The sequence below is a fragment of the Caenorhabditis remanei genome, chromosome V (genome assembly GCF_010183535.1).
Source record: "Caenorhabditis remanei strain PX506 chromosome V, whole genome shotgun sequence".
NCBI lineage: Eukaryota > Metazoa > Nematoda > Chromadorea > Rhabditida > Rhabditidae > Caenorhabditis > Caenorhabditis remanei.
The window spans coordinates 21,795,864-21,823,167 of record NC_071332.1 but is presented as its reverse complement, the minus strand read 5'-3'; the positions used below and the strand labels follow the sequence as shown (position 1 = coordinate 21,823,167).

The window sequence follows — 27,304 nt, the reverse complement described above, 5'->3', positions numbered from 1 at the left end:
CATCATCTTCTCTAGCTACAGTATAACCATGTCAAAATTTCCATGGATCATGCTAAATAGAGGACCGGTATGGGAATCCTCTAGTGCTAGATCTAGTGTTGCAGACCTCATCGGTGAAAAATGTTCCAGAAATTTCTCTCTTCTTTTTAGAAGTCACCGGTGAAGGAATGTGAATAATATTAGGTTGATGCATAAGTTTCTTTCTTTTTTGAAGGTGTGACTTTGGTCCCCGGTCTCTAAGCGATGAGGTTGTTTTTCAACCCAAATGAAACGCAGGGTTGTCCTTAGGGGTGCTCGCTCAACACTAAGATCCTCAAGACCAATCGTTACCTCAAACTTGGGTAATTAAACCTTTATTTAATAAGATAATAAAGAAAAAGAAGTTAAGAATAGATAATAGAAAGAAACTTCTTGTGAAGTTTCAATGGGTGTGAGGAGGATTACAAAAATAGAAAAGAAACTTCCTAGGAAGTTTCCAGAATGTGCGGAGGAACAAAGAAGGGGAAAAATCTAGAAAACTGAAAGAAATGAAAACAAGAAGAAAAGAAAGTAAAATAAATAAAATATAAGCTTCTGGGAGCTTTTATCAAGAATGAGGGATAGAAATGAAAACTGTCTCGCTCCGGCCCGTGGGGCGGAGCCAGACTGTTTTCTGGTGAGAGACAATGCTCTAGAGAAAAAAGCAATAGAGGGAAAAACCATTTGGAAGGTGAGAAATGTGGAATGTGTCATGTTGCGGGGGAGGAGAGGGTGCCCTTTGGGCCCGTCTCCCATCCCACCTCATGACGTCATTGATAATAAAGAAAAGAAAGTACGGATCGAGTACACCAAACTTTTTTGCATTTTTATGACCTCCTTAGTGGCTAACATATAATATTTCAAGTTGGTTCCTAGATAGTCCGCTCGTGAAAACGATGGCTTTTATGATCGCCAACCAAATGCCTGTTTTGGAAAGTTTTTTGATTTTTGTCGCATTGGTATCGAAATGATAAGATCTTCATAAAAAATTGAACGCAATTTATAGAATAAGATTTGATCTTGTTATCTCATTTTAGTTTTCAGTCGGAATGTTGAAAACAAAAAAGTTGTGATAAGACGATCGACAGCAACGAGAAACCATGGTTCAGCTGGGTTCAAACAGATTACAGAAATATTTGAGAGAACATTTATACCAAACTATTTGTAAAAGTTAGAGGATAACATGAGTAAATTATTTCTTGAAAAAGTTTATGACAAAGCCATCAAATTAAGTGATAAAACATGGCTGATAAGTTTCTTATGATTTTTGCGCTTTTGAGAAATTTTGTGTACTAGACCTGAGTGGAGTCTAGGTCTCTTCTGAACGCTCACAAATAAGTCTGAATTATTTTATTGTAAGAAATCAATAGTACACACATTTATCTAAAAATGTGCAAAATATCTAGTGGATTGCTTTAGAGGTAGAGGCAATAGGCCTCATCAAACTCAAAAATCAAGTGATTTTGATGATGTTGACTTCGGGCTTCCTGCGAAAAAGGACAAATGATGTGAATATGGGAAACAAAGTAAATTTAAAAACATCAATGTTTACTTTACTCAATAATTAACATTTCCACCAATTTCCCTATTTACAGTTGAAGAAATATCGAAAATACTCGCACACTCCTAAATTGCTGATCCTAACCTTTCATCAGCGACCCGCACTGAACTATCGTTGCTTAGTTGGAATGCTTTTATTTGCTTTTTATAAATAACTTTTCTTGCTTGTTTTAATTCTGAATAGCTCACCCATTCTTGTCAACATTTTCTAGGAAAAAAATGGAGACGAAAAGTGGTAGCAAAAAAGGGTTACTCAAGTGTTTTGACGTGCCTCCGGCTGAGATTAAACGGATGGTGGACGTCAAGTCGCAGGTATAATCACAATGAGTTATAGGTACTAACCAACAATGTTTCTTATTATGGGAACTATTAGTCTTCTAGAAATTTCATACCAAAAATTACCCAAAAAAAGAAAGAAACTTATGCATCAACCTAATATTTACTAATATGAACATTAGGGTCTCATAGGGAAAAAGTTAATTGAACCTTCACAAGACCGAAAAAAATAATATAGAAGTACTGTCGACCGTATCCCTGACACCCTCTTTTTCCATGCCATCACAATATTAGAAAACACTGAAAATATTTCAATCACCATAGTTCAGCCACTTTTCTGCCGGGTACTGTAGAAATTTTATAAGAAACAACGGATTTCTGAAAAGATAAAAGTATCTACACACTATGCGTGTATATTCCGTCGACACAAGTTTCTCGAATAGATGGTTATCTTATGTGGGGACTGTTATGTCCTCTGGTGGCGGGAGAAGGGACTTATAAAACCATTTATTACATGGTGAGAATCAACGACTAAGAGTTCTCTTCATCTTATATAGGCAGATCTTCTTGCCACGTGTGACCTCAGGGTTGGACGTTCACTAGGCTAGGCCATTGCTAGTTCACGCCACAACACCTCCCTTTCTTTAATGAAAGTCCATTTGTCTACTGTCTTGAATACTTCGATTCTTCCACGACAGCCGCTGCCCAGACTCCACAGCTTTTCTTCATCGGGACCCATGTCCTCATCATTGCTTCGATCCTCTGATCTTCGGCCAACGATCTTCAGCACGATGGCATTTCCTTATGCATCTGACAGCTTCCACACGAAATCTACCATTCGAAATCGTTGAACGAGTACCTCGATCCATCTTCACTCGGCGCTGCTGCTGGTTCTTCTACTTCTACTTCTACTGCTACTTCTTCTACGGTTTCTTCCTTCTGGGTGATCCGATGATCCCGAGCTCCTCGCTCTCCTACCCTTCTTACCGCTTCTCTTTTTTTAACGATGTTGTCCATCGGGATCTCTTTGCCTCTTCCTTCTCCAAGGCGCACCAGCCAACGGTCCCGTCCGACATGCCAAGCCCCCGGGCGTCGGTTCGTTGTTCAGATCCTGATCGCCAATTGTTATGTCCTCTGGTGGCGGGAGAAGGGACTTATAAAACCATTTATTACATGGTGAGAATCAACGACTAAGAGTTCTCTTCATCTTATATAGGCAGATCTTCTTGCCACGTGTGACCTCAGGGTTGGACGTTCACTAGGCTAGGCCATTGCTAGTTCACGCCACAACAGGGACATGCAAACGGATACGGGTGCAAAAGATCAGTTGAAATTCTAAAATAAGAAAAAGTAAAATGATAAAATATCTAGACTGGTAGGAAGTGATGTATTTGAGTCAACCTCGATACAGTTATCCGTGTTTTGTCTTAATTATAACACTTGAGTTATCAATTATACCTTTGTACCATGATTTCAAATAAGAAGATGTATAGAAGAAGTTTTCAGACAATTTAATTTTTTTAATCACAAGTTTGTGTAGTTTCATAGTCAATCCATTTTGTTGTGAATCTTTGATCGACTTTCCATTCTTTGATGGTTAATTGTGTTGAAAGATTGGAAGCGGAGATCGAGTGATTAGAATCTCCGAATGTTCGTTTGCTTTACTTTATTGAGTTCAACGAGTACATATGTTTAAATTTTAAAAACTAATAGTGTCAACAGTTGAAACTACATATGACTAGGAACTTTTGTGGTATTACCCATCCGCCGGTGGCTGACCACTCTTTCAAAGTTCGGCCCGGGGACACTCGTTGCGGAATTTCGATTTACGACGGCTCTCTACCGTACTTCAGCCATTCAAAAAGTTTATACTACGGTAGTCGCAACGGGACCCACTCCGCGTCCCCGGGCCGAACTTTGAACGAGCGGTCAGTCACCAGCGGATGGGTAATAAGACAGCTGAGATTCAAATAGTATTAAAATATGTACAGTACCGGTCAATAGGATATGAACTTTGACCGTTTTTCGTTGAAGTTGTCCAACTTTGAGATTGTGTCATGGTGATGCTGATTGTCCCACCAAATAAAGCTTTAATGGATTGTACAGATAAATAGAAGAACTTCATTAGTGCATTTTTTGCGCTGTCGTCTTCAAATGACTATAACTCTCTAGTGAGTCCCCGTATAAAAAAGTTGTCAACTACAAAAATGGAGTTCTACTTTAGATCTGTATAATTCATTAAAAATCTACTTGATGGGACAATCAGAATTGCCATGACACATTCTCAAAGTTGAGCGATTTCAACTGAAAACGACCAAAGTTTATATCCTATTTACCGGAATCTGTTATTGCCTTCTCGTACCCTGCTCTAAGTATGTTAATAATAGTTTTTCAGTTCGATTTGACTTCAGCGGACTGAATTTCCCTCTTGTCCCGGTTCCAGAATCATATTGAAATAGAATGATCAGAAAACAGGCAAAAGTGCGGAGATTCAAATCTACTTGAATGCAATCTCCCGGTTGTACGCACCTAAACTGGGTCCAGAGAAATGAAGATCCACTACAATATTTATGTATGCTTAATGGAAACTTAAAGAACACACTGAAATTTTGAATATGTATGTGAATGGAGAAATTAGGTGACACCAATGCTGTAATGGTTTTTCATTTAGCTGGTAAGGATCACTATAGACAAGCCAGCACAGTAATCAAGTACTTCCCCAGCTTCTTTTGATGTCTTGATGCCCTGATCTAATAACATAAAGGCTATGAAGTATTTAGCAAGGACGTTCCATTTAATTTGAGCTCGTAGACATTTGAATGGTCTCAGGTTATTGCCCTATTAAGTGGCTTACCTCAGAGATAGTTGGAGCATCGGTGCTTTACAAACCTTACAAGGAAACCTCAGGGGGTCGCAAAATCGTTCCAAACTGCTACCAGGCATTAAGGACAACTTGATTAGGCATATCACAAAATTTTTGTTTTGAGATCTTCACTTGCCGCAGAGAAAATCCGTCTTCAATGCATTCAAACTTGTGACTCCTTCAAGGTTCCCTTGTTTATTAAATAAGGTCGAAGTGATCTCGTGTACCCATTTCATCACTCCGATTTTCTCCGGCGCTTGTTGCATTCTTTGTCTCACTATCCATGCACCCATCTATCCAAGCGACTTTTCCTCGGGACATGCATGCAAAGTGTTATTATCTACAATGGAGATCCGTTTTTCATTCTGGATTTCCTATTTTCACAATTTCACAGAATGCTTCACAGAATAATGACCGAGGTTTCAAAATTCGTGTTATTGGGTATTTCTAGATAATGTAGTACCAGTGACATATTGAGATATGTACTCCCACAAAGAGTATGCCATACATTGACATGGTACGTTTTACTGTAGCTCTTCATAAATATTAACAAATAAAACTGAGATCCTTTATGAGTCATGACAACAAAATATTCCGAACCTTCTCATCAAAACTCGCATCATTAAACAAATCAGAGCCCCGCATATAATTATAAACCGCTTTAATTCCACACCGGATCGAGCTCAACAACAATACAATCTTCCCAAATCGCAGCGCCCCTTGGTCAGGAAACTTTACTATAGAGTGTTCCATAAGTTCCTCCATAAGTTGAGTGTAGAGACCAGTGACAGCTCCTTCCTGTCCAGAGTAGATGTTACGGGAGGAACAGGAGGCTGAAAACGGATCAGATAATTACTTTAATGGGGTAGGAAAATCTCACGTCGTAAGAGGAGGAGAATCTTTAACGCAGCAAGCTCCGTGTCTCTGATTTCTAGAGTTTTGAATGGCTCGGATATACTTTGGATCAGTTCCGATACAAAGTTATAGTGGTTTTTTAGCTGATCAGTATTTGTTGTTGATGCATGTGACAAGCCTTTACAGTAATCCGGATGCATGAAACTCCCGTTTTGAATTAACCAAGTACTTCTGTTCGCTTCTCTTGATGTCTTGGCGCCTTGATCTAGTAACATGAAGGCTATAAAGTATTCAGCAAGGACGTCCCGTTTGATTTTAGCTGGTAGACATTCAAATGGCCGCAGGTGATTGCTCCATTGGGTGGCTTGCCTTAGGGATAGTTGGAGCATGACGCTGATGTCGTGGGGTTGAGCTCGTCGGCGGTAGTTTATTTTGTGCTGGAAAAATTTGAGGTTTTGATGGTTAAAAAGTATCAAAAACGCTCTAAGGCATCAAGGGGATATTCAGTACCGTGCAAAAATATACGAACTTTGGCCGTTTTCAGTTGAAATTGTTGTCCAACTTTGATAGGGTGTCATGGTAATACTGATTGTCCCATCAAGTAGATTTTTAATGAACTTTATAGGACAACGGTAGAGCTTTGGTTTTGTAGTTGACAACTTTTTTGTAGGAACACTCCCTAGCAAGTTACGTATCGACAAAGTAATTTCTTCCTCAAATTGACCAAATTTAGTGCAAAATAATGCGATTTTTGAGCTGTCGTCTTCAAATGACTATAACTCTCTAGGGAGTCCCCGTATAAAAAAGTTGTCAACTACAAAAATGAAGCTCTACTTTTTATCTGTATTATTCATTAGACATCTACGTACTGTAAATCTAACTCACCGACGCATCCCTATGAAACGGCACATCCACTTTATGATCAATAAAGTATTGATGGTGTTCTGATGTTTGCCTCCACTGGAGCTTCACGAACTTTTCTAGTAGGCATTCAGGTGTTTCTATAAAAAATTGAAAATAAAACTTCTGCGAGTCAATGCTATCGACAATATAGCTTACCATCAATTATTATAATTTCCGGAGTTCTTGACTTTATTTTCACAAATCTTGGCCCCAAACTATCCCTTTGTTGGATTGCTTCAGCTTTCAGACCGACTTGAACACATTTTTGGAATCTACAGTACCTGCAGACACATCGGTGGGCTGGAATTATAAGTGATACAAAAAATGGTTTAGGTATTGCCCCTACCATAACTAATTGCACAATTCTTCCCTCTCCAACACACATATTTCTTTTTCTCAAGAATAGTCCTCCGAAAGAAAACATTACATCCACTACACGCCATCTCTCCATATCTTGCATTTTGTGCACGGTCTCCGCATATTTCACACGTTTTTTTGGTAGTGTAGAAGCTATAGCTGGGAGGGTTGAAAGAGGAGGAAGGGATAGTTGAAACGGTCATTCTAATTGAAGGCCTTATTGAAAAGATTCGAAAGCAGAAAATGAATGGAAGGCGTGTCCGGGTGTTGTGTGTAGGATGATCTTTTGAAACTTCGGAGAGATAGGCGGGGCGGTACAAAAATGAGACAGATCGATGTTGCAAACATGCAAACTAGCAGGTAATGGAGTTTGTTCAAACTTCTGAAATCTTGAATTTGGAGCCGTCTGGATAGCTCATCCGAAGATTCTGAGAAATACAGTGGTGACGACTAGACTCAAAAAGCACCGTCAGCAAAAACAGTTGCTAAAGATGTTGAACATTTTGAAGTAATCTTTTCAAGTCACACAGGGTCATAGTACATATGAAGCATCTACACTCCAAAAAATTGCGTAAAATTAGCGTGAAATTCAAAAAATTTGTCCAAAAATTTTTTGTGTGTTAAAATTTGTATTTTTCCTATGTATGATGAGATTGATATTTGTGTGCGAAGGTTAACCGAAAAATGGAGAAAAATGGAAGAAAAGTGATCTTCATTCGAAAAATTTAATTCCCTATTGCTTGTCCACGTTATAGATTTGGCTGAGCAGCGACTCGATTGGCAACCTGCCAAGTCGTGTGCAAACGCGCTTCACTAGACTTCCGGTTTGGCGAAAATATAATTTGAATTCATATGGACAAAAAATGACCCTGTCAAGTTACTTTACAAGCAAACTTCTTTTGGGATTCTATGAAATTTTCTGATTGACTTCTTTTGAATGAGTCAGATGATCGTCGATTAGTACAAATTGGGAGCAAGAAGCTTACTATAGTAAAATAAATTTTGCAGGAGTACAATTACATGAAATAAAAAAGGTAATCACCTGTATTTAAACCCTGAAACACGTTTCCAGAGAACCCATTGATTCTTTTGATTCTCTTCTTGAACTATAGATACAAATCTCCGCTTTTTGATCCCCCTCTCCGATGTTCTGCATTTTTCAAAGTACGATACATTGACACAGGTAGATTGATTCTCGAAAACAAAGGTGTGTAGCCCGCTGCGCAATCATCACAAAGATTATTTCTGCTGAAATGCTGGAATGGTGTTGAAATGTTGAATATGGAAAACCCTTTGAGAGTTTATGCTGGTTTTCGAGTTATCTCCAATGACACCGTCAACAGAAACAGTTGCTAAAGATGTCAAACAATTGCGAGTAATTATGGCAAGTCACTTTACAAGTGAATGTCTTTTGGAATTATATAAAGTTCTCTGATAGAATTCTTTAGAATGAGCCAAATCATTAGCTCAAATTTAGTAAAAGAAATGTGATTCTTGAAAACAAACGTAAATATGTAGCTTGCTTAGATCTGATATGGTCATATTTCCCTGTTTTCCCCCCTTCCGCACTGGCTACGAAGATCACGAAGACTTTTCCCCGACGGCGGCAGATCAAAAGTTTAAGGGAGGGTGTTGGGGTTGTTTCAGGTGCAAAAGAACCTACGTTTGAAGAATAAAAATGATGTATTGTTTGAAAATAGTTTGTGTAGCGGGACAATCCTAACTAGGAAAAGTCATGGAGCCAGTTTGGAGTTATGGGACGTGATCTATATCATTGTAAAGCTGAGAAAACGCTGATTCCAAATATATATTCAGTTTTTGCCTTCGAGGCCTGGTATTCGAGAAAAACGAGGTCAAATTTCGGAAACATTAAGAATTAGCTTATCAGAAAGGTAAAAAGAGTAATTTTTCATAACTTTGACCATGTTTTTCTCGAATACCAGGTCTCGAGGGCAAAAACTGAATATATATTTGGAATCAGCGTTTTCTCAGCTTTCCAATGGCACAGGTCACGTCCCATATCTCCACATGATCTTCGTCAATTAGTACACCTTTAATACCAGGGTGCTCATTCAGACTAATTGGTAACTGTTAAAATTGAAAGTCTAGAATTCTCAATAGAGCGCCATTTCTGCACCTCCAAAAACTTTGGTTTTATCACCAGGTTCCCATGAAATGCCGAGTTGTCTTTCCCCCTAATTCGATTTGCACTCCTCCCTATATATACCCTCCCCAACCATCCAAAAACCATATTCTCAATGCATTTTCTTTTCCTTTCCCTTTTATTCCTTGCTCTCTCCAATACCTGCTCCGCCGGGTGTGCATCTGTCCAGGTGAAAGGACAACTCATGTGTAATGGACAACCGTTTGTGAAGGAACATGTTCAATTGTGGGAACCCAAGTTGTGTGAGTTACAGGAACCTCTAAGGTACCAAAAATGAAAAAATGAAACAATTTCAGTGGGCGACGAGCTCTGGGATGACATGCAAACTGGCCAGGACGGAAAGTTCCAGATTTTTTCTCACGGATTTGATGTGGTAGGCTATTATCTTCAAACAGGAAGAACCAATTACTTCATTCTTGTTTCAGACCATTGTCGATATCCCATTCCTTGGATTCGGCATACATCCATACCTTTGGATCCCTAATTACTGTGGTTCTGAGTTAATTGACGGGAAGAGATGTACCAAGAATATTCTGAACATTGCGATCCCGGAAGGATATATTAATCCGTGTCAGCCGGATGTTTATGTAAGTGTTTAGGCTTAAAAGGATGGTTATAGGCTTAAAAGTTCAAGCTTAAAAAGAAAACATTTTTCAGGTCTACGACATCGGACGGATTGATATGGAGAGTGCGGAGAGTGCGAGATTCAATTGGGTTTTGAAATTGATGGGGCAGCATTATCAGTGCAGAAACTATTGAAGTCCGGATATCCCGAAAAATAATTTATTACATTCCAAAAAAAATCCCCCTAATAACTTCTACATTCCTGATGATATCCAAATATTTTCTCGATTTTCCGATAACTCTTCCCCTCCGCCTTCTCCAAATCCACTGTCCCGATATTGTAGACCCTCGGATGGTCCGCGTAACTGACGAAATCCTTAGGAACATAAATTTGAACCAAATTCTTCGTGCATCTATAGTCACCCTCTTTCTCAGTTCCACAGTAGTTGGGAATCCAGATGTATGGGTAGACCGAGAAGGAGAATCCCTAGAAATCGAAAAGAATGGGGGGAGGGGGTGAGGGGGCGGAGCCTTACGTGTTCATGTCCAGACGCCGTGATGGAGAAGTTACCGTAGCGATCTGTCCACTCCTCGAACCACACCTCGTGGCCAACTGGAAAATGGAATAGGGAAAAAAGTAGCTATTATGGCGGGGCGGGGCCTGTCACTTACTAAACTTATGCTCCCAAACTTGCACCAACTCCTCTACATACGGTTGTCCATTACATTTCAGCTGTCCGGAGACATGGACGGTCCCGTGGAAGGCGGCGCAGAGAATTGGAAGGAGACAAAACGTTAGCAGGAGTCTCATGGTTTGGAAAGAATAAGATATCCGGCATCATACGATAAACATGTAAGCAAAACAAGAAAGGTCACGTTGGAGGATTTTATTTTATTCATATTTTTTGAAATTCAAGATTCAGGAAAAATTTCAGACATATCTGCACTCTTTAGACGCTCCGAAAATCGAGCTGAGCCAGAACCGATCGGATTGCTTGAAACGGAAAATGTCCACGGTCCCCAGGTCAAACGTCTGAAATAAAATTCTATCGAATTGGGCTACTGTACCTACAGTACCGTGCAAAAATATTCAAATTTTTGCTTTTTTTTTAGTTGAAAATGACCAGAGGGTGTTACGGTATGACTGATTGTTCCACAAAATAAGTTATAAATAAACCATACAGAACAAAGATAGAGCTTCATTTTTGTAGTTGACACCTTTTTTGTACGGGCCCTCCCTAAAGAGTTATGGTCCTTTTAAAGGGATATGTCGATTTGGGGGGGGAGATTACTATGTCAGTATGTAACTTGCTAGGGAGTGCTCGTACAAAAAAGTTGTCAACAACAAATATAAAGCTCTTATTGTGATCTATACCCTCCATAAACAATCGATATTGTGAGTCTATCAGTGATACCGTAACACATTCTCATGCTTGGACAATTTTAACTGAAAACTGCCAAAGTTCGCACATTTTTGCACGGCACTATATAACTTTAACTCACCATGCTTGGTGTATGTGTCCCACTGATAAACTCCTCGGGGACATTCACCTGAATTAATCCCTCTGTACACTGCTTATCCACATATGTGGAACTCCCACAGTAATTGGGGATCCAGAGGAATGGATTCACACCTGACCAGTCGTCCCCGGCGCCTTTGATGGAGAAGTAGCCGGATTCGTCGGTGGATACTTCGGACCAGAGAGAGTAGCCGACTGGAAATTGATATTTGAAATTGATGAGACAGCTCAACTCACTCAAAAAATTGGGATCCCAAATTTGCACTTTCTCTCCGCGATATGGCGACGGGCCACACATCAAGCGTCCGGTGACGTGGACGGCGCCAGTCCACGCGGAGCAGAACATTGGAGCACAGAGAAGGAGGAGAAGTATTTTCATGATTTTCCTAGAATGGATATTCGAGGAAGAGGGGATGATGATTCTTCGTTGGTGTTCAAGAGTATATATAGAGCAGCGCTCAAATCGAATTAGGCACCACCTGGGAATGGGGACATTAAAATGGGCAATAAAATTGAGAGGTGTATTTTTGATCTTGTGAATGTTTATTGGGAGAAGCGTTTTCAAAAGCTATTAGACCCATAGTTGACTTTTGTCCCAGTTCTTACAGTACCACTCAAAAGGTTTCAACTGTGGCCGTTTTTTTTGTGAAAAATGACAAACTTTGACAGTGTATTTTGGTGTTACCTGATTGTCCGACAAATTTTATTTTGTATTGGTTAGACAGAGCAAAAATAGCATATGACTTTTGTAGTTGACCATTTTTTCGTAGGGACACTGTCTTGAAAGTTACAGGTTGTCAAAGTCATTTACCTGAAACCGATTAATTTCAGAAATTTTGGAGTCCTTCACTTTGACAACCTGCAACTTTCATGGTAGTATCCCTACAAAAAATGATCAACTACAAAAAGTATGTCCTATTCTTGTTCTGTTTAGTCCATGTAAAATAAAATTTGTCGAACTATAAAATGACACCAAAATATCATGTCAAAGTTGGCCATTTTTCACTGAAAACAGCAGAAGTTGATTATTTTTTGAGCGGTTTTGTACCTGTTACCCACTCTCCAAGTATTTTTTTTCTAGACTTTTGAACTTTTCTCTTCTAAATGTTTCATAAATCCCTTTCTTTCTTATCTTCTCTTCACATCCCTCTCTCTTTCCAATCTCCCCCTCGTTTTTTGCACTTTTCTTGCAAAATTCGTATAGTGAGCTCTTTTATCTGAATACTAAATTTGTCATGAGTCTTTTAGTTTCTCCTCTGTTTTTTGCACTTTTCAGTTTTGTTTCTTGTTTCTTAGATGAAAACACAAACAAAACGTATCTTGCACTTTTAAATTCTGCAGTGTCTTCTCCTCTTTTGCACTTTGACACCCAGATGGCCAAACCAGCTGGGAGGGTGTCCATTTCGTTTTTTCATGGTGGTCTTTTTGCGGTTTTTTTTCGAAATTTATGGTGCAGCTGGTCTTTTGATAAATGGTTGTGTAGGGAAATGGGTATTTGTTTTTTTTTAGGATGAAAATAGGGATAGGAAGAAAAGACAGATGGAGCCATAATTTTTTGTTTTTAGGCAGAACGAATGGTTTAAAAATTGGGATAAAAAGGAGAATATGATGTCTGGATGTGTGTAGGAAGGGACACCCAGCAAAGTCTGTTTTACACGCTATATCTTTGTTCCCAAAGAAAATATAAAAAATTGTTTACTAACAAAATATAGTTTAATATTTAAAGAATATTTCTTCAGTTGAAAAAAATTTGATAGCTGTCAAGGCAATTGAGATGTTGAGCTTTAAATTCAAGGTAGTCCATATTACAGGTTTTTCTTTTTATTGGCAAATATTTTTTGGTATCCATACATTATCTACTATATTTATCTTGAAAATGAACTTCCATCAAATCCGGAATATGGTTTCTCAAAGAAATTGAGCCAGAGTCATTTTCCAAGTGCCCATCGAACATTTGAGCATTTCTCTCTTCAGGATCATATCGTTCTGAAAACACATTTATCAGAAGAAACATCCGCTGTCTTAACCAGAAAATATGTTTTCAAGACGATTTTCTCTTGGTCCTGGAGAGATATGGGACCAGGTGGTTCTTTGAGAAGTCCCATGCCAATTTCTCTTGAACGGTCCCTCCAAAGTCGACCCATCTCAAAGAACTCTGAACTTCAGCCATTATTTATATGCACTTTAACAGAAAAACTCTCAAGGCATCATATATCAGACGCTTTCAATTTCCTCTCTGAAAAACATCTGGGCTCAATTTCTACGAAATTCGAGATTCCAAATGTAAATAATGCGAAGAATATCACGGTGGCCTCTCATTTTTTGTCAGGGTGGTCCTCTTTTCTTTTCTATGATATTCTGGCAAAGGCACGGGTCCTTATGCACCCAAATGACACAAAGAATCATTGACACTTTAACAGTGCAAATTCTTACGGTAGTTTATAGGCGCCTAGCAAAAAAGTTTCCAGACATTATAAATATTTTGGTCTATCAGCCGTTTTCTACTGAATTCACTAAAATTTTGGTGTATTATAGCAATAAAGTTCTGATAGTTCCCCTAAACTTATTTTCAATCTCCAAATCGTGTTTTTTTTCCGGTGAAGACATTTTCAAAACCTTTTTATCGCATTCTCCGCACATTAGACTTCTGAAGCTTTTCCCATCGTGCTGACGCATTAATTGAGTTCTATTCACAATTTATTTTTTCCCAATCTTTCCAGAACCTTCCAAGAAAAAACTAAACTTCCGGAACCATCTGCTCTGCCCAAAAACCGCTTGCTATCTGCCATATCTCCTATTTTTGAATTCACTGCTCCCATCCCAAAAAAGGAAATAAAACGAACACTCTTCCCCCTACTAAACCGTTAAAAAGAGCAGCTGCCCCATCCCTTATGTTCGGTCGTTATCCCCCAGTAAGTGGGCGTGGCCTAAAGGGGTTACTCTGAATGATTCCATGCTACATAAACCCCCCCCCCATGTTTTTCTGTTTAGTCCAAAATATTTTTTTTCATTTTCTTTCTACTACATATTTGCATATCATTTTCTTATTCTGGTTCTTCAATTACATCTTCTTCCCGTGACACATCAGGACTTTCATTTTCATAAAGTACTCTTTTAGGAATTTCTGATCTTCTCGTGAAGGATTCGTATAGTTGTATACATGAATTCTCAGAATTCTTTCTTTTTAGATCCCGTGATCCTTATCCTACATCTAAAAGTGCACATTTTTTGCAGATGAAGACGTTCAACTGCAGCCCCCCCCCCCCCTTCCTCTCTCAGCTCCACCTCTTTAAGCTCCGCCCTCTGAAAATATTTGTCTTAGTTGTTCGTTTTGAGAAATTTCCCTTCATTTCAGCGCGATCCTCATCATGAAGCTTTTCTCTGTCTTGACTCTTCTCGTCATCGTCATCGCAATGCTTTCATCCGCCATGGCTCGTCCAAACGAGAGTAAGTGTATTGAAATTGGGGGGTTTAGGTATACAAATTGACCTTTTTCAGTTGAAATTTGATTTTCTACTTTGAGAATGTGTTACGGTATTACTTAGTGTCTCATCAACTAACATTTTAATGCATCAAACAGATCAAGAATAGAATTATATTTGTGTAGTTGACAACGTTTTTGTACGGACGCTCCCTAGCAAGTTACAAATCGTCAAAGTAATTTCTCTTTCAAATCGTCGCATTTCAGTGTGAAATAGAGTGATTTTTGAGCTGTCCCTTTAAAATGACCATAACTCTTTAGGGAGTGTCCGTACAGGAAAGTTGTCAATCACAAAATAAAGATCTACCTTTGTTCTGTATGGTTTATTTATAATTTATTTTGTGGAACAATCAGCCATACCGTAACACCCTCTGGTCATTTTCAACAGAAAAAGGCCAAATCGTTTATCTTACTGCACGGTACTGTATGTCTGAGATTAGACCTAGAAGCTGCTCAGACTGTCAGTTTAGGTCTACAGGTCATTTTTCTACTTTTAATGCTTAGATTTGGTATAATGGAGCAGGAAATAAGGTTTTCTTGCAACAAATTTAACTGTTCTTACAGAAGGCGTTGCTGTCGACTTCATTGCCGAGATAAATGGTTCCACCGTCATCCCGAAGTCAAGGACGCCGGAAGAATTTAATAAGAGTGGAGTTTGAGTTCCCTTCTTTGACTCGTTTTTCCATTCTTGCTCTGGATGTCTTCCCCCCGTTCCCATCTCCTATTAATGCTCCTGTTTTCAATCTATTTCAATTCAATCGATTTTTACTATCATAATGCAACTTTAATATATAATTTTTTTTAAATAATAATAAGTTAACTCCTGTTTTCCATTCATCTCTTCACTCCTATTGAAAAACTATAAATGATTGTTCCGTATGTTAGTTTTTCCTCGTTGAACCTTCCACGTCATCCAAGTGGAATATCTGAAAACATGTTGTCCATATTCAAGGATTCATATCTGGAAATGAAAATGGAATCTGCGACGGCGTAACAGAGGGGGAGAAAGAAAAACAGTGGAATGATGAGAAGTGTGGACTGGAACAGACGTTTCGAAACTACTAGGCAATGATCTCATATCCGTTACATATGGTTTGTTGACTTACACGCGGACTTTTTGAAACGTGGAAATTCTGTCACCACGCGAATTTACAGATTTGTATACTTTCTTCTTTCATTTGCTTTCTCCTTATCCATCCTCTTCGCTCTCTGTGTTTCTTCAATTTCCTGACCACCGCCGGTCACTCACCAACCGCCATAGGTCAGTCGGTTGGGTCTAATAAGCCCCAAGGTCGCAAGTTCGACCCATGCTGGTAGCAAATAATTTTAATAAAGTTTAAATGATTTATTTCACAATTTCAGCGGTTCTTCACAAATATAAATATTCTTATGCTCATTGCACACGAAGACACATCCATTTGATAATTTCAGCTCTAGACCAATATTGTAATTTTTCCCATTCAGTGAGCAATACTCTTTCATAACTTCATTCCCATTGTCGCATCTCAGACTAGCACCTCGAGTCACGTCAATCCATCTGCTTTCATAACGATAAGTTTGGTTTTTGTATGTGCAGCGCATATCTGGAATTGGAACATTCAATGAACAATCTCTAAATAATAGACTAACCTTCCTCAGTTGCAGCTATCAATGTTACATGGCCCGGTTCCGTTTCGACACATTTGAAGCGTCTCGTGTTAATTTTATTCGCAACTTTAAGATCGTTAGGATCTTCCACAAGAACGAGATCAGAGTTCTCATAAAAATGATTTAAGGCAATACCAATATGTTGAACCATCTTTTCGATAGAGAAAGTATTGTTTTCTAAAATTAACCATTGTATTTTTAAATTGCTGCAACTCTCAATTACCCCAATTATGAACGACAAAATCCTCTTCTGAATCGAAATGGCACTCTATAATAGAACAAAAGTTGAACAAACTTTTTTGTTAAACGCACCAGTCACTTTTTTGTCGAAATACCCTGATTCTGAGCGCACACACTCCATAGTTACGTTTTGCACTAAATGTTTGTCTCCTTGATTCTCTTCCAGCCAAAACTCGCCCAATTTGTAGACAGTTCCATTGTAATAACATCCGGGGACTGAAATTAGTAATTTGTAAACTTGTTGTATTTTATTTTCCTCTCGTCGCAACTCATTCACTCACCATACTCGGAAACACTTCTCAACCCTCCATCCACAATATCACATGAATGTTTCACGGATCCATTGTTCACCGTTCTGGACGATCCCGGACTCAATACTTCATAACTCTCATATCGTCGTTCGATAGATTCACAAGAAACAGGTTCAAGGCTCAACCTTCCATTTTCCACTTTTCTTGTACATTCCCACACCAGTCCGAAGGCCTGTACGAGTTCACGCTGGATTATTCTGTTTGATGGATTTGGGGAATTCTCGTTTCTTCCAGCAGGGGATTCACCAGCTGAAACAACTTCCAAGTGGTGTCATTTAAAACTAACTCACAGTAATATTCAACTCCCTGCTTTCCTGTCAATTTCTCTTCAAAAAAGATAGTTGAAACAAAATTCACTGTTCGGTATCTTGAGTAGTCCCGCAGCGTCGTTCTATCCAATGGTGCATCTATTGGTTTCTGGTTCCACCAGCATTCCACAGAGGCCGTCAGTAAAATGAATGAAAGAATCAGTGAATATTGCATAGCAGCAGCTCAAAAAATTATGGACAGGTTGAACAATTTTTGTTGATTTTTATACAGTGGTCACTCATTAAATATTCGTACTTCTCGGTCTGTTTGGACAGCTTTTGTGTATGTACGTTAGACACGATTGGTTCTAAAAAAAGGCTTATGTATGAGTGAGTTACAAATATTTCAAAATATATGAAGATGGCAGTTGACTAATCAACGGTTGTGCGAGGATTGAAATCTATTGGAAAAGTCAAGAAACTGTGTCGTCTCGTTCCTCATGCTTTGAAGGATTTTGACAAGAAGCGTCGAGTGGATATGAGTATGCTTCTTCTGTAGTTCCACCTAACCAAAGCTTGACTGGATGATCTCATCACTGGGGTACTGGGGATGATTACTCTTACGGAAGACTCAGTGGGCTGACGAAGATGAGCAATCATCAGTGAAATAGGTGATGCTTCCATCTGGTGGTCTGTTCGTGGTGTCGAGTACTGGTAACTTTTGAATGAGGGCAAAACAAATAACTTCTGACGTGTACTCTTCCAAATCGCAAAAATCAGATAAGTAGTTGCCTCGAATCGTGGAGAAAAAGCAAGAGTTTTCTCAGAGCAGCACTCGCCCTCATATCTCGAAAGTGACAAACGCCAAGGAGTTGACCTATCGAAAAGGAGTTGACCTCATATTTCGCTGAGCGCGCGGCCGAGTTCTGGCAGGAGGGTATCAAAACATTGGCTGGGTATTGGCAGCAAGTGGTCAATGCTGGTGGAGAATATTTTATTTAATTCAACTTGATTTACTTCGAAATATTTTGTAAGGGGCGGGCAAGGAGAGAAACCAGAAATGAACGGATCCTGCACGAACCGTATGCGATGTTAGAAAACGGGTTGGTTATGGATCCGTAACGAGTCTCGTTTTCGGTACCAATATGGGCTGTGCGCGATCGTCTGGACGAGCCGGAACGGATCGTTTGCAAACGACCTGTGTAACGAGCCTGAGGTCGCAGGTTTAACCTCTGCTGATGGCATATTATTTTAATTAAATTTAAATGATTTATTTTACAATTTCAGCGGTTCTTCACAAATATAGATATTCTTTTGCTCATTGCACACGAAGACACATCCATTTGATAATTTCAGCTCTAGACCAATATTGTAATGTTTCCCATTCAGTGAGCAATACTCTTTAATAACTTCATTCCCATCGTCGCATCTCAGACTAGCACCTCGAGTCACGTCAATCCATCTGCTTTCATAACGATAAGTTATGTTTTTGTATGTGCAGTACATATCTGGAATTGGAACATTCAATGAGCAATCACTAAATAATAGACTAACCTTCCTCAGTTGCAGCTATCAATGTTACGTGACCTGGTTCCGTTTCGACACATTTGAAGCGTCTCGTGTTAATTTCCTTTGATCTTTGGATTCCGTCAGAATCTTCCACAAGAACAAGATCCGATTTCTCATAAAAATTATTTAAGCGAACATAAGCGCGTTGAATCCCCTTTTGAATATAGAAAGTACCGTTTTCTAAAATTAACCATTGTATTTTTAAATTGCTGCAACTCTCCATTACCCCAATTATGAACGACAATATCTTCTTCTGAATCGAAATGGCACTCTATAATAGAACAAAAGTTGAACAATCTTTTCAATAAAACGCGCTTATCACTTTTTTGTCGAAATAGCCGGATTCTGAGCGCACACACTCCATTGTTACTTCTTGCACTAAATGTTTGTCACCTTGGTTCTCTTCCCGCCATATTTCGCCCAATTTGTAAACAGTTCCACTGTGATAACACCCGGGGACTGAAATTAGTACTTTGTAAACTTGTTGTATTTCATTTATATATATTTTATTGACAGAAGTAAAATAACGAAAGGAGTACATTAAAAAGGGGGAGACTAGATACACCCCTCACGAGATGGACTAGTAAAAAAATGAAGGAAAATGTGTGAGAATTGGAATAGGGGGTAAAATGACCGGGAGAAAAATTAATGGAGTTAGCAAGTTTGAAGAAGAGAAGAAAACCGGGGGAGAGTATGACAATTAACTAAAATACTAAAAACGGGTAATAGAGAAGTTAAGGAGAGCATTCTCCTCTCGTCCCAACTCGTCCACTCACCATACTCGGAAACACTTCTCAACCCTCCATCCACAATATCACATGAATGGTTCACGGATCCGTTGTTCACCGTTCTGGACGATCCCGGACTCAATACTTCATAACTCTCATATCGTCGTTCGATAGATTCACAAGAAACAGGTTCACAAGAAACAGGTTCAAGGCTCACCCTTCCATTTTTCACTTTTCTTGTACATTCCCACACCAGTCCAAAGGCCTGTACGAGTTCACGCTGAATCGTTCTATCCAATGGTGCATCTATTGGTTTCTGGTTCCACCAGCATTCCACAGAGGTCGTCAGTAAAATGAATGAAAGAATCAGTGAATATTGCATATCAACAGCAGCTTAAAAAATTATGAACAGGTTAAACAATTTGTTGGTTTTTATACAGTGGTCACTCATTAAATAGTCGTTCTTCCTATATTCATACGGTCTGTTTGGACAGCTTTTGTGTAGGCTTATGAGTTACAAGTAGTTCAAAATATAAATAAACAAATTTATTTATTTTGATTATTTTGAAGCAAATCTAAAAAGTCTATTTATGGAATTGGTACCCGATTCATTTTTTGCTGTCGTTTTCTGTGCTCTTTTGGTGGTTGGTTCTCGATCAGTCCCAAACTCTCGGCGATATTCTCTAGAATGTTCGAGTTTTGTCGTTGTTGATAAGCTAATTTTTTGGAAGGTGTGACATGGACACGGCGGAGTTTCTGGAAAACAGAGATGGATCATAAGTAGCGACAACTGAAATGTTTTTCTCCACAAGAGATATCTGACTTGGAAGGACTCTTTCAAAAAAAAGTTATCAAGTACAAAAATAGAGTTCTAGGATTGCACTACACAGTTATATACAAATTTTAGCCTTGTTCCAAGCAGCTGGCTACCGTAAAATATGTAATAGAGGCGTACCTAACGGTGTCTGTTCGCAGCGGTGTATCTCGGTTCCCAAAAGAAATATCAAAAAGTTGTAAACTGACAAAATATATGCTTAATATTCATAGAATATTTCTTTAGTTGAAACAATTTTGATATGTTCAACGACATGCGAGTTAGGATGCTCCAAACTTTCGCTAGCGGGTGCGCCTCTTTTTCAGGTTCTACGGCATTTTGAAATGGTCCTGGCTACCGCTAACTCATTCACAAATCATCCCCACATACCTTCTCAATTTTTCCAAGCTTCTGCTTCCGTCTCAATCGTTTCGGCGCCCTTCGGATTTCCTTCAAGTTCACCACCTTCTTCTCCGATTCCCTCGCGATTTCCTTCTCGACACGGAACGGTTTCTCCCCCTCATCCATGTTGAAGGCAAAGTTTTCATTTGTTGTCTGAAAACTTTCTCATTAACAACAAATAAAAGTAATTTTGAAACAAAAAGCTCACCGAAAACACTCTAAACGCCGGGTGTCTCCATGGCACACGTTTCACCTTCACTATCCGCCGTCTTCTAGATTCTCCACGCGTCTTCTTCACCTCCGTATCGCCATCCAACGGTTTCTGACGGCTCTCTCCATTGGCACGTGGCAGAGAGGTCTTCACAGCGTGAACTTTCGGTGGGGAGAGGCTCACAACTTGCTCGCTAGCCTGGGGTCCAATGGATACTGTAGGGAGTTGAGCACGGGGTGGAGCGAAGAGAGCAGGTCGTGATTGGGATGGCTGGGAAGGCTCAACGATTTCTGATTCTTCTTCTTCAATGTCATCTGACCCTCCATCAATCACAATTGCATCAGTGGAAGATTCGGGTTCTGGAGTATCTGGCTCCGGTTCTGACTCCTCCTCTACAGGCTCCGCCTCTGACTTCTGATCCACGCTCTCTGCTTCACTGGCAACTGCAAACTGTCCAGCAGGCACCAGCGGCTCCTCATTAACAGCAACATCACTCGGCGCCACTGCAAACTTCTGCACTCGATCCTCCTGTGCAAATGTCACCGGACTCTTCTGGTATCCGTGTCTCAATTCTTCTAGCGTTGGTAGACCACCTGCCGCCAACGCCGACGCCTTCTGAGGTGTCCTTCTGATCTCCGGCACAACCTGTGGAGCCTGAGGCGTCTGAGTCATCGCCAAGGCTTCCACCGCGGAATAGGCAGAGTTCTCCGCATTCTCAATCGACTTCTTCATTAACATCTCACAGCTACACTCCTCCGAATTCTCTCCCTGCAATCCTAGCTCTCCAAGTTCTCCTCTCCTTCCCAACAATCCATTTGCACCGGGTCTCCCCATTTCTCCAGGGCTACCAAGTTCTCCCATTGGTCCTGGAGTATTGTTGTTAGTACCATCCTCTCCAGGTTGCCCTTCTGTTCCAGATTTTCCTGGTGGCCCCTTTGGACCCTTCGTGTTCAACAGAACCACTCCATCCTGTCCAACCATTCCTCCTGCTCCACGGGAACCCATCGATCCTTGCTTTCCAGGACTTCCGTAACCTCCAGGTGCCCCCGGTTGACCATTCTTTCCCATTGGTCCAGGAATCCCTGGTGCACCCACTAGCCCAGGCTTGCCAGTGTTTCCAGGTGTACCTGGCTTACCATCCGGACCAGGTGGACAGGTGACACAGAATGTGGGGAAACTTGGAGTCAACTCATCCATTGCATCGGCTCCTGGTAATCCGTCATTACCATCAATACCCGCTTGACCAGGGGTTCCTCTATGACCTGGTGGACCAGGGGGACCAGCTGGGCACCGGTTTTCTTCTAGTGGGCAAATAGGAAGAGGCCCTGGGACTGGACGCTCCCCGGAATGAAGTAAAGTGGGGTGCTTGGGAGCTCCAGGCGGGTTGACGACAGCAGAAGTAGGGGCTCCAAGGATAACTTGCGCTCCTCCGGGAGCTCTGGGCATATCTGAGATGGTCTCCGTCTCTTCATACTCTGACTCCTCTTCCTCGTACTCATCAGTGGGCGCAGGGGTTTCGCGAGCAAGTTTTCGGAGCTCTGGGCTGAACATGGATGGCGGTGCAGCGGCTTGAAGGATTCCGGTGGACCCGGAGAGTCGAGCTCGATGAGTTTTTGCAGCGTCAGCGTGAGGAGGGCCAGAGGGTTCTGTGGGATTGACACGATGATCGGCAGGGCCGGTGGAGGTGTGATCAGTGGTGACCATACTGAAATTTTTTATAAAAATTAGATGACCCAGACCTTCCAAAATCAACTCACTTCTTCACCGCCTCCCTCTGTTTCCTTATCGACACCGGCCTCTGAATCCCAGCCAGATTCTCATAAGATCTCTCGAAACTTCTCAATGCTTCTCGGATTTCCGTATCGAATTCCTCTCGGATCGCATCAATTTCAGAGAATAGAAAAGGAAGGAAAAGTAGTTGACAGGAAGCGGTGATCACTGCCAAGGTCACACCAACGACCACATAATTTTCTATGGCTAGTCTTCCCATTTTTCCGGGATAAAGGAAAAAAGGAAAGGAAGAAAAGAAAGGAAGAAAAAGAAACCTTATGAAATTTTACTTTCAAAATGTTTCGTTTATATATAGAATCTATGCGGAAATGAAAGCGAGTTCGAATTTGACCTACTTAGTAGCCGGGGGCAGATTGTGATCTACGTTTGAATGGAGAATGAATCAGATAAGAGAAAACTGGCATATAATTAAGACATGCTTGAGTTAGCTTAGCCTTTCAAAAAAATATCTAGTCTTTATACAGTACCGCTCAAAAGTATATTAAGTTTTCGTTTCTTGATCATTACCTATTTGAAATACATCCAATTAACCCGAAACTTTGGGAAAACATTTATTGTAGAGGTTTTTATAAGATTTAAAAAAATCTGAAAGAAAAATCATGTTCCAAAAGTTTTTTTGCAGAATTTTCAAAAATGTCCAAAACACGAAAAATGGCAAATTTTCTTTTAAATGACCCGTGTATCAAAACCACGGAGTAGAAACAGTGCTTATGACGATTTTTCGTTAAATACAGTTGAGTTCTTTATTTTTTAAGAAGTGGTCTGCAATCCTAGACCGGTAAAGCTCGGTGGTTGAGACATTTGGAGTTTTGAAGTTCAAATAACTGTAAAACGGTTGATTTTTGTGAAAATCAGTATCGGTTTGCGTGAAACTAAGTAAAGATCCTGATGCAAACTCTAAATCAGGTTATGAAAACCTTCAAATGTCGAATGTGGAAGCTCTGAAATTGAAATCTCAAACGTTCCGGGGTGAAAATTTCATATTTATTGGAAACCCTTGTTATTTGAACATCTGTTAGTCTTCATTAGAATTGATCAATTCAGCAATTAAAAGAAAGTAATTACCATGAAAAAGATAATTATCAAGTTCATTTTGTTTCCTGATGAACTTGCTGGACCTTCAATGCTATCTCCAGAAGTCGTTGCATCTCCAATCGCTGGAACTCCAATAATATCTGCATACTTGCTAGTCGGTGGAATCGTGGCGTTATTAATTTTGTTATGTTCATCAAAGACAAAACCTCTGAAGTTACGGTTTCTCATAGATGCACAAGCACCGCGTGCTTCTATCTGCTTCCCCGCCAACTGAGAGCCTCTCTTAGTCTTCGGAATTTTCTTGGAGCATTTAAAAGATTTTGAGCAACAAATTGTATCGAGACTGGGCCAAAAAAGGAGGCTATGAGGATTATCATAGCCGTGATATATGTTCCATTCATGAATGTACTCCGATGTAACATCATTACGTCTGAGAAGAATGAGTCGAAATTCACTCTCTCCACTTTGAATGTGTTCACATGCATCAAGTTTGCTAACTTTCTGTTCACACTTCATATCATACTCCTGAAAATTTTCATTATATAGAAAAACCATCTTAACTACGCACCAATGTCTCAAACTCTATGCCAATCTTTTTTGCTATTTCTTGACGATCTTTGTTCAATGCGTCCAGTAGTTTTTGTCTTTCATCTTGACTCAATGTCTGGATTTTATGATTGTCACAGACAACAAGACATGCTAAAAAGATTTTATTTTTGAAGATCAGTTTTAAGATACGTACCGTGGTAGAGCCCAAGAAGTGCAGGGATGAGCAGTTTCATAGGGAAGTTGTCACCAATTTGTTTTCCAAAGCTAGTCAGAAACGGGATTGAATCGATTTCTAGTCACAGAGGTCACAGAGTGAACTTTTTGGTAGGGTCGTCACGTCAATTATTTTATATCATGAATGGAATACAGTATCGGCCAAAAATATATAATACTTTTCCTTTTTCAGCGAAAAATGCCCAACTTTGAGAGTTTGTTACGGTATCACTGATTCTCCCGTAACGTTAATTTTTAATGGATCATACAAATCAAGTGTAAAACTTTATTTGTGTAGTTGACAACTTTTATGTATTGTCACTCCCTGGGAAGTTACATATCTTAAAAGTAATTTCTCTCAAATCGCCCAACTTCTGTGAAAAATAGTGCTGTTTTTGAGCTGTCGTTTTGAAATGACCATAACTCTCTAGGTAGTGTTCGTACAAAAAAGTTGTCAACTACAAAAACGAAATTCCATTTTTGATCTGTATGATCCATAAAAAATGTACATGATGGGACAATCACTGATACCATGGTACACCCTCGAAGTTAAGCATTTTCAACTGAAAAAAGCAAAATATGATATTATTTTAGCCGGCGCTGTAAATGTTTAGGCAGAGGGTTTTGAATATAGACGTGCTGCTAATTGAGTTACAATGTTTAAAATGACTAAACTTGGAAAAGGGTTCCAGGTCTTTAGGACTTTACAGTTCCTTCCCTAGGAATCGATAACATCTTTAACTCCAATGATATCCCAATATTTGCTTGTCGGTGGTAACTGAGAGGTTCTTATTTTATCCGTTTCAGATTTTATTGCCTCACACTCTTCCTCAGCTTTAAATACGGGTTTTCAGCCAGCTCAGGGATTCGAGACTTTCCAGGAACAGTCGTAGAGCGCTTCAATAATTTCGAGCTGGGTTTTTTTGCGTGAAAAGGTCATCATGATAAACTTCACGTCTCGACAACTTGTTGGCTTTGAAAGATTTGTTACCTCGAATAAAAACTGGTACAAATCAAAACTAGCAACTTGCGATCTTTTGGCTACAAGTTGACGAGAATCGTCCATTTGATTCTACTTTGTCAAGAAGAAACATTTAAAACCAACTGCCCACTTTATTCTATAACCAATTTTTTGTCATATTTCAGAATCGCTCAGAAAACAAAAAGATCACTAATTGTCCCACAAATCAGTTCGATCTTTCTTCAGAATCCGACGACACTCTCCTTTTTGCGAAAGAACTGTTTGAAGAACGATTTCGAGTCCAGCGAATTGAGTCTCCACCATTGCCAAGTTGACTTGAGTGAAGTCGAATGTCTGAAACGTTTTTGAAATACAGAAGGGCTCATTTGCGGTGCAAAACTAACCTTCTTGGCCTCCCGCCCTGGAGTTACATACTCTTTCGGAATAAAAACCTTCAATGGCTCGGAGCATACCAACTTATCCCCAGTTTCCTTATCATTCCACCATTGCTTTTCTTTACACCAATTAATCATGTAGAAGTAGGGCTTTGGAGGAAAGTACTGAACGGAAATGTTTTAGGTCGTTCTTTTTTCTCAAGGGGAGATCAAAACTCACATCATCCCTCACTGTAGCCTTCATCTCAAAATAGCCATTCTCATCGGTTGTCACAGTAGTCGCCCAGCTGTCTGCCATTACTAAAAGTCAAAATTAAAACTTTTTTCCCTTTTTTCCCATCTGCTTGACATACTGTAATTCTTCTCCCAAACCTCCACTTTCTCATGTTGATAGATCGACTCATTGCAGTAGAGGGTACCGGTCAGGTGGACGGATGCATAGGGTTCATGAGCACATGAGATTTGACCAATCAGAAGGAGAAGGAGTATCGGATAAATCATTATCAAGCGGGAATGCATTTCAAACTAATAAAATCGAGGAATAAGGGCAAGGGAGAAGGGAGAGGTCACGCGATTTATTAGTCTCACGTCACTCCTAAATTCCCAAATTAAGACCAAAACAAACTATTTTATTCTTAAGTTGATCCTCAAGAGAGGCAAATCTTTAAAAGTACAAGTAAACAGTTCAAGTAAGTTTTCAAGCAGTAGAGCCAGAACTTTTAGTGGTATTCTTCTTGTTTTTCTTTCCTTTCTTCGCTTTTTTCGCTTTGCCAGTTTTAGTAGTGGATGCGTTAGTACTTCCAAAAGATCCAGTACTCTCAAAACTTCCAGTCGTGGTCCCCGTCTTCTTATTCTTTTTGGCTTTCTTTTTCTTTCCTTTTCCAGCTTCTGCAGTCGACAATCCATCATTCAACGAGCTCTTCTTTCTTCTGCAGACGAAACAAATCAAGAGCATGAGAACCAGTCCGAGGAACGATCCACCCAAAAATGCTCCAAAAAATATACCCATCGGGAACGAGGCAGTGTGTGTTGTTGCAGCAGCAGTTGTTGTGGTTGTTGTACGAAGAGTAGTGGGAAAACGGAAGGAGGCACCGGCATTACAAATTGAGACTGAAAAATGGGTTGATAGATGTTTGATCACTATGACAACTCGTACATCCTTGTGTATTATCGCAAAAAATCACATGTCCATTGCTCACATACGTGTCACAGAGAGTGGCTAAAAAACAAAATCAGAGTATCAATGAAAATGTATCACAAACCATCAGCTCCAGAGCTCTGACACTCTTTCACCAATTCCGTCTTTCGTTTTTTGAAGCAGTCTGAAAACACGAAGTGAAAACGCAGACCTGTTCGTTTCCTTACCGGCGTAGGTGTGGTACTCGGTGGAAGCAGGAGCGAAGAGAGAATGCCCGAGAAGGTCGGCATAACTACAAAATCGAAGTTAAACGGGTTAACTATATTTTCATCTTACATGGCGAAGGCACTGGTGTTAGTGAAAGCGAATTTGGCTTCTTTGCGAATACCCATCGTTTGATACTGACTAGGGAGTTATGGTGTGGCAGGGAAACATCACAAACCTGCTCTAGTGACACATTGGTCAAGGACAGGTGAGGTTATGGTTAATAA

General features: G+C 39.9%; 11 protein-coding genes across 11 annotated transcripts; 2 read left to right on the top strand and 9 right to left on the bottom strand.

Annotated features, from left to right (window-relative positions):
* Nucleotides 1–5,293: 5,293 nt before the first annotated feature.
* GCK72_021901 (uncharacterized protein) lies at nt 5,294–7,035 on the bottom strand (the record flags this gene model as incomplete). Its single annotated transcript, XM_003105222.2, has 5 exons — nt 5,294–5,550; nt 5,598–6,009; nt 6,458–6,573; nt 6,632–6,775; nt 6,822–7,035. 5 exons carry the CDS (start codon nt 7,033–7,035, stop codon nt 5,294–5,296), a joined length of 1,143 nt encoding a protein of 380 aa, XP_003105270.2.
* Nucleotides 7,036–9,090: 2,055 nt separating this feature from the next.
* On the top strand, nt 9,091–9,755 carry GCK72_021900 (uncharacterized protein; the record flags this gene model as incomplete). Its single annotated transcript, XM_003105167.2, has 4 exons — nt 9,091–9,238; nt 9,293–9,369; nt 9,422–9,583; nt 9,654–9,755. 4 exons carry the CDS (start codon nt 9,091–9,093, stop codon nt 9,753–9,755), a joined length of 489 nt encoding a protein of 162 aa, XP_003105215.2.
* A 49-nt stretch (nt 9,756–9,804) lies between these two features.
* Nucleotides 9,805–10,371, bottom strand: GCK72_021899 (uncharacterized protein; the record flags this gene model as incomplete). The annotated part of the gene is made up of 3 exons (XM_053734561.1): nt 9,805–10,047; nt 10,097–10,173; nt 10,233–10,371. The coding sequence occupies 3 exons, from the start codon at nt 10,369–10,371 to the stop codon at nt 9,805–9,807; spliced, it is 459 nt and encodes a 152-aa protein (XP_053583474.1).
* Nucleotides 10,372–10,491: 120 nt separating this feature from the next.
* GCK72_021898 (uncharacterized protein) lies at nt 10,492–11,459 on the bottom strand (the record flags this gene model as incomplete). Its single annotated transcript, XM_003105164.2, has 3 exons — nt 10,492–10,593; nt 11,064–11,275; nt 11,318–11,459. 3 exons carry the CDS (start codon nt 11,457–11,459, stop codon nt 10,492–10,494), a joined length of 456 nt encoding a protein of 151 aa, XP_003105212.2.
* Nucleotides 11,460–15,911: 4,452 nt separating this feature from the next.
* GCK72_021897 (uncharacterized protein) lies at nt 15,912–17,691 on the bottom strand (the record flags this gene model as incomplete). The annotated part of the gene is made up of 7 exons (XM_053734560.1): nt 15,912–16,144; nt 16,191–16,385; nt 16,432–16,476; nt 16,521–16,664; nt 16,730–17,008; nt 17,324–17,375; nt 17,578–17,691. The coding sequence occupies 7 exons, from the start codon at nt 17,689–17,691 to the stop codon at nt 15,912–15,914; spliced, it is 1,062 nt and encodes a 353-aa protein (XP_053583473.1).
* A 591-nt stretch (nt 17,692–18,282) lies between these two features.
* On the bottom strand, nt 18,283–19,686 carry GCK72_021896 (uncharacterized protein; the record flags this gene model as incomplete). Its single annotated transcript, XM_053734559.1, has 3 exons — nt 18,283–18,515; nt 18,562–18,756; nt 19,353–19,686. 3 exons carry the CDS (start codon nt 19,684–19,686, stop codon nt 18,283–18,285), a joined length of 762 nt encoding a protein of 253 aa, XP_053583472.1.
* A 206-nt stretch (nt 19,687–19,892) lies between these two features.
* Nucleotides 19,893–22,721, bottom strand: GCK72_021895 (uncharacterized protein; the record flags this gene model as incomplete). Its single annotated transcript, XM_003105165.2, has 4 exons — nt 19,893–20,060; nt 20,509–20,673; nt 20,729–22,436; nt 22,489–22,721. 4 exons carry the CDS (start codon nt 22,719–22,721, stop codon nt 19,893–19,895), a joined length of 2,274 nt encoding a protein of 757 aa, XP_003105213.2.
* An 848-nt stretch (nt 22,722–23,569) lies between these two features.
* On the bottom strand, nt 23,570–24,339 carry GCK72_021894 (uncharacterized protein; the record flags this gene model as incomplete). Its single annotated transcript, XM_003105162.2, has 3 exons — nt 23,570–24,082; nt 24,126–24,256; nt 24,300–24,339. 3 exons carry the CDS (start codon nt 24,337–24,339, stop codon nt 23,570–23,572), a joined length of 684 nt encoding a protein of 227 aa, XP_003105210.2.
* On the top strand, nt 23,589–26,898 carry GCK72_021892 (uncharacterized protein; the record flags this gene model as incomplete). The annotated part of the gene is made up of 3 exons (XM_053734558.1): nt 23,589–23,740; nt 25,466–25,641; nt 26,561–26,898. 3 exons carry the CDS (start codon nt 23,589–23,591, stop codon nt 26,896–26,898), a joined length of 666 nt encoding a protein of 221 aa, XP_053583471.1.
* Nucleotides 25,491–26,176, bottom strand: GCK72_021893 (uncharacterized protein; the record flags this gene model as incomplete). The annotated part of the gene is made up of 4 exons (XM_003105180.2): nt 25,491–25,634; nt 25,685–25,840; nt 25,896–25,975; nt 26,029–26,176. The coding sequence occupies 4 exons, from the start codon at nt 26,174–26,176 to the stop codon at nt 25,491–25,493; spliced, it is 528 nt and encodes a 175-aa protein (XP_003105228.2).
* Nucleotides 26,373–27,205, bottom strand: GCK72_021891 (uncharacterized protein; the record flags this gene model as incomplete). The annotated part of the gene is made up of 5 exons (XM_053734557.1): nt 26,373–26,785; nt 26,832–26,894; nt 26,938–26,997; nt 27,041–27,105; nt 27,150–27,205. 5 exons carry the CDS (start codon nt 27,203–27,205, stop codon nt 26,373–26,375), a joined length of 657 nt encoding a protein of 218 aa, XP_053583470.1.
* Nucleotides 27,206–27,304: the final 99 nt, after the last annotated feature.